Genomic DNA, 6,177 nt, shown 5'->3' with positions numbered 1-6,177 from the left:
TGTGCTCCAAGTTCTCCCAAGGGGTGAGAAGTTCCAAGACACTGCAACCCAGATTCTGGTGTCTTCTTGAGAAATGAACACTAGAGATTGATGGATTTTTTTGGTAACATCTGCAATGTTTTCAAAATACCAGCACTTAAAACAGATAGAATTGCTATGTCTTCTGATTATTAACCAGCCACCTACATAACAAAAGGAAATGTCTTTAATTTGGTCATAAGAATATAATTGTCCCAGCTGCCTTCTCTCGTAGCTTATGGGAGAAAGAGCTTTTTTTTTGGAGGCGGCACTCTGGTTGTGGAATGCCCTCTCCAAAAAATACTTGCATGGTACCTATCTTGTTATTATTTGGAGTATTTTGTATACACTTTTTTTGATTTTCATAAAATAATAAAGAAGCTGGAAGTTGTTAAGGAAAGGATAACCAAAACAATAAAAGGGATGGAGCAATGCCCCCCCCCCCGTGAGAAAAGCCTAAAATATATGGGGGTTTTTAGTTTTGAGAAGAGGCAACTGAGAGGAGATATGATACAGTAATTTGCATAAAGGATTAATGGAGTGAAGAAAGCGGATAGAGGAAAGTTTTTCTCCCTCTCCTAAAATAGTAGAAATTGGGACCATCCAATGAAGTTGAATGTTGGAAGACTAAGGGCAGATGAATCTTCTTCCCTTCTTCTCGCAGGGCACAGCTAAACTGTACAACTCGCTCTCACGAGAGGTTGTTGTTGTTGTTGTTTAGTCGTTTAGTCGTGTCCGACTCTTCGTGACCCCATGGACCAGAGCACGCCAGGCACCTCTGTCCTCCACTACTTCCCGCAGTTTGGTCAGACTCATGCTGGTAACCTCGAAAACACTATCCAACCATCTCGTCCTCTGTCGCCCCCTTCTCCTTGTGCCCTCCATCTTTCCCAGCATCAGTGTCTTCTCCAGGGAGTCTTCTCTTCTCATGAGGTGGCCAAAGTACTGGAGCCTCAGCTTCACGATCTGCCCTTCCAGTGAGCACTCAGGTCTGATTTCCTTAAGAATGGATGCATTTGATCTTCTTGCCGTCCATGGGACTCTCAAGAGTCTTCTCCAGCACCATAATTCAAAAGCATCAATTCTTCGGCGATCAGCCTTCTTTATGGTCCAGCTCTCACTTCCATACATCACTACTGGGAAGACCATGGCTTTAACTATACGGACCTTTGTTGGCAAGGTGACATCTCTACTTCTCAAGATGCTGTCTAGGCCTGTCATTGCCCTTCTCCCAAGAAGCAGGCGTCTTTTAATTTCGTGGCTGCTGTCACCATCTGCAGTGATCATGGAGCCCAAGAAAGTAAAATCTCTCACTGCCTCCATTTCTTCCCCTTCTATTTGCCAGGAGGTGATGGGACCAGTGGCCATGATCTTCGTTTTTTTGATGTTGAGCTTCAGACCATATTTTGCGCTCTCCTCTTTCACCCTCATTAAAAGGTTCTTTAATTCCTCCTCACTTTCTGCCATCAAGGTTGTGTCATCTGCATATCTGAGGTTGTTGATATTTCTTCCGGCAATCTTAATTCCAGCTTGGGATTCATCCAGCCCAGCCTTTCGCATGATGTATTCTGCATATAAATTAAATAAGCAGGGAGACAAAATACAGCCTTGTCGTACTCCTTTCCCAATTTTGAACCAATCAGTTGTTCCATATCCAGTTCTAACTGTAGCTTCTTGTCCCACATAGAGATTTCTCAGGAGACAGATGAGGTGATCAGGCACTCCCATTTCTTTAAGAACTCACGAGAGGTAGCGATGGCCAACTTGGGACAGCCTTAAAAAGAAGATTAGACAAATTCACGAAGAATAAGGCTGTCAACGACTACTGGCCGCGATGGCTATGTTTTACCTCCACTGGAGGCAGTCTGTCCTTGAATGACAGTTGCACGCAGGTCAAGAGGACCTCAAGACTTCTGGATTGGGCTGGACAGGATTCCGAGGTCGCAAGTTAAGCAGACTGAAACCTGAGCAGTGTTTACGGGCTGGAAATCGCAAGCCTCGCCTCTAGCCTCTAATACTAGCACTGGGCCACCTTCCTAGTTTGTTCTTTGCTTCTTTCTCTCAGCCTTTGCCTGACCCCGAGCAACACTGGATTACATAATAAAGGTGCAACACTGGATGAATAAATAAAGGTGCAGCAGTAGATTACGCAGGGACGGTGACACTAGTCCCACCACCAGCATCCGTGCGATCCTCCAATCTGCAATATGGACACATCACACACAAATTCGAATTTGCACAGGCAGCGCTACAGAAACTCAAGAGCGCTTCACACGAAATAAGCTTGATTTGGGAAGTGCGGGGACTTCCCTTTTGTTTCAGGTTGGATTCCTCCCCGTTATTTTTGTTTTGTTTTCTTCTTCCTTCCTGCTCCTCTTCCCCCGCTTCCCGCTCTGCTTTATTCTATGAGAACGCGGCAACTTCCCATTCAGGCAATGGAAGAAGCACGGCTCTGCCTACTAGCGTCGCGGGCCATGGGGGGGGGGGGGGGGAACGTTGCGCTTGCGAGGGAATTGTGACTTGCGCAGGGACCCGTAGGGCAGTGGGCGGGCATGAGAGTGACTCGGTTGCAGGTGGCACGTTACTAGGAGACCGAGGGACGCGGAAGAGCGGCGGGCTTGAAGTTGCTCCTGGGGTTCCAGAGGGGCAATAGCATGTTAGCAGGCGGAGGGCGAGGCAGGAGGGAAACCAGGTTGGTAGTGAAACCGGGGGGAAAGAATCGTCCATATATATATAGCAGTGTGTGTGTGTGTGTGTGTGTGTGTGTGTGTGTGTGTGTGTGTAGCAATAATACACACACATACATATACTGTATACACACACATATACATACATATATATTATATATTGCAATGTGCGTGTTTGTGTGTGTGTGTGTGTATAGCAATTATATATATATATATATATATATATATATATATATACACAAATTTTTCATTGCTAAGCTGCTTTTGTTGAATTATGAATGGTTGCAGTTGTGCTTTTTTAATGAAAAAATGACACCAGCAATGCAAACAGCTTTGAGTTTAGGAAGCTTACAAATGTCTTCAGTACCATGGCACTTTTGTTTTTGCAAGTTTTCAAAGCAGACCTAGTCCTTTGCATCTATCAGTGGGCTTAAAATGGTAAAGGTAAAGGACCCCTGACAGTTAAGTCCAGTCACAGACAACTCTGGGGTTACGGCGCTCATCTCACTTTACAGGCCGAGGGAAGAAGAAGAAGAGTTTGGATTTGATATCCCGCCTTTCACTCCCTTTAAGGAGTCTCAAAGCGGCTAACATTCTCCTTTCCCTTCCTCCCCCACAACAAACACTCTGTGAGGTGAGTGGGGCTGAGAGACTTCAAAGAAGTGTGACTAGCCCAAGGGAGGGAGCCGGCGTTTGTCCGCAGACAATTTTTCCAGGTCATGTGGCCGGCATGACTAAGCTGCTTCTGGCGCAACGGAACACCAAAACCAGAGCAGCGCACGGAAACGCCGTTTACCTTCCCACTGCAGTGGTACCTATTTATCTACTTGCACTTTGATGTGCTTTCAAACTGCTAGGCTGGCAGGAGCAGGGATCTCACAACTGGAGCTCACTCCGTCGCGGGGATTCAAACTGCTGACCTTCTGATTGGCAAGCCTAAGAGGCTCAGTGGTTTAGACCACAGCGCCACCTGTGTCCCATCAGTGGGCTTACTCTTGAGTAAATGTGAATGTGCAGCCTTGTGGCCTGATCTCATGTTAACTACAAAGGCTGCAATCCAAAAATCACTCACTTGGGAGTAAGACCCATTGCACTAAGTAGGACTTACTTTTGGGTAAGCATGTATAGGATTGCATTGTAATGTGATGTACTTTCATATGTGTATGTAGGATTGGAGCCATAGTTATTGTGGTCTCCTATAGAGTGGGTGAAAGAGTGAATGTGGAAAAGTTATGAAACAGGCAACCAAAATGTAAAACTTTTTAGAAGTTTGTGTTCGTTGCTGTCAACATTTTAAAAACTTGTTTATATTTAATATTGTTTTGTTTAATTACTTTCCTGCTAGCAGATTTAGGGCAAAGTTACAGCTAAGAAGATATGGAGATAGCAATCAGGCAGCACCTGTCAGATGCTGAGAGACATCTAGGTAAATGTTACTAACCATCTTTCTCTTTTTAAAAGATGTATAATGTTGACTCTTTCTTTTCCACATACTCAAATAGACTAGGTACTCTCTCCATAGATACAGATACTCCTAAATACAGATTGGGGCATTCCTAGGTAAATGTGCATAGGATTGCTGCTATCGCTGTGTAATAAAATCCCATGTATAATACAATTCTTTCTGTTTAGATAAAAAGCCACAGAGAGTGGGGGACGGAGGGAGAGAGAGAGATGTTAACCAGAAATTTGATGGCTTGAGCCCACCTAGGGACAGCTGTGGGCAGGATTCCTGCATTGCAGGGGGTTGGACTAGATGACCCTCGGTTCCCTTCCAACTCTATGATTGTATGATTCCGTTATTCTAACTGTGCTTTGCCCTATCTAGCCTTATGTCTATTTATTTTACATATAGAGTGCATACATATTTCAGAATATCCTGATATCATAGTATGCTGAATCCAATTTCAGGCATGCTGAGCTATGGTATACCCCCACTGGCAGCATAGAAATAGCAAGTCTTAAGAGTGGTATGTTATGGTTGCTCCTCTTAGGGAACTGACACCCAGTTTCCACGATCAAAAATATTTCTCATTTTGTTTTGGCTCATGTTTTGTTGGTGGCTTGCATGTGGTGCGGTCTGAATGATTTGCCACACCTTAGACTATTGGCGACACCGCAATAGATGGTGCATTGAAAGTCACACCTGAACTGTGCAGCTGCATCTTATGCTGCAACAGGCAATTGATCCTTCTAGCCAGCATTGTCTACTCTGACTGGCAGTAACTGTCTCAGACAAGCATCTTTCACAGACCTGCTTTCGGAAATATTTTAATAGATGTGAGGAGTTGAAACTGGGACTTATTGCATGCAAATCATATGGGCTTTTTTTCAGCCAGAACTCAGTTCCAGCACATCTCAGGTGGGCGCCCTTGCCATTATAAGAGAACAAGGGTTCATGATGAGTTTCAGCACCTAATTTTCTAGAAAAATAGCACTGGTTCAAGTCAAGGCTTGTGGAGAACTGCGCAGAGAACTGCTTTATCACATTTATATTTTGCTGGAACTGACACTACAGAAAACATCAGATCAAAACAAATCCTAGTTAATGATCATGCAGATTTGCCCTGATACACATTGATAGTCCAAAACTGTTTACTGTGTTAGGATGCAATCCTATACATACTTACTTGGGAGTAAGTCCCATTGAACTTAATGAGACCGAGGAGTATAGGATTGCGTTTTGCTTGGCTATGTCTGATTGTTTAGATTATGAAAATAAAACAGGTATTTGTTCGAAATGGTTATGTTATTTTCTGCCTAATTAAAATTTTATTTTCAAGATGTCGAAGCGCTGAAGAGTGCTTACAAATTGATCAAATCAGCGAATGATGGGAAATCAGCCCTTGATGCCTTGGAGAGTTTCTCTTTTGACCTGTATGTCATGTGTGCAGAACAGGCTTATAAGGTAACAATATGCCCCTTTTGTAACAATACGCCCCTTTTTACTTTATGAGGTGTTTGTTCATCTTAATTTAAAACTGAAATCTGTTTAATTTTAGATGGGTTTTCCGGACATGAGCGATGACTGTCTACGAATGTATTTTAAAGGAAAACCTCCAGTTAACCAGTTTTTGGGTAGAGCATATTTGTGCAAGAGCCAATTATATACCCCTGTGTCTACTGATAATTTGGTGAGCATGTACTGTGAGTTTGGGTGTTGACTTTAAGGCTGTTCTTTCGTTGTGATCAGGTGAAGGCAAAATTCCATGTTATACAGTAAACAGTATGACTTGCCTTCTAAGAAAAAATAAATCTTTGGAACCAGTTATTTTCCATCCCCCCCCTACACCCCATGAAAAGCCTTTCTGAAGGATACAGAAAATTATGTTACAATCATAGAATCATAGAGTTGGAATAGACCACAAGGGCCATCGAGTCCAACCCCCTGCCAAGCAGGAAACTAGAAAATGTTGTTGGATAGGATGGGGTTTTTTTAAATTTAAAAAAATAATAGAGTGCATAGACGTTA

The 6,177-nt window shown here is 43.3% G+C and overlaps 1 protein-coding gene across 1 annotated transcript in view; it reads left to right on the top strand.

Moving 5' to 3' along the window:
* Window positions 1-2,592: 2,592 nt before the first annotated feature.
* The window catches only part of CFAP46 (cilia and flagella associated protein 46), an 86,065-nt gene continuing 82,480 nt past the window's right edge, over window positions 2,593-6,177 (top strand). The window contains exons 1-4 of the mRNA XM_077930405.1: window positions 2,593-2,710; window positions 4,051-4,131; window positions 5,489-5,613; window positions 5,708-5,839. Of these exons, the coding sequence (XP_077786531.1) occupies window positions 4,083-4,131; window positions 5,489-5,613; window positions 5,708-5,839 (306 nt within the window). The 5' untranslated portion in view covers window positions 2,593-2,710; window positions 4,051-4,082. The remainder of the gene's footprint in view (window positions 2,711-4,050; window positions 4,132-5,488; window positions 5,614-5,707; window positions 5,840-6,177) is intronic.

Source organism: Podarcis muralis, chromosome 6 (assembly GCF_964188315.1).
Source record: "Podarcis muralis chromosome 6, rPodMur119.hap1.1, whole genome shotgun sequence".
In the NCBI taxonomy this organism is placed as follows: domain Eukaryota; kingdom Metazoa; phylum Chordata; class Lepidosauria; order Squamata; family Lacertidae; genus Podarcis; species Podarcis muralis.
Note: the sequence above shows the minus strand (reverse complement) of the source record. Positions and strands in the feature narration are given on the sequence as shown.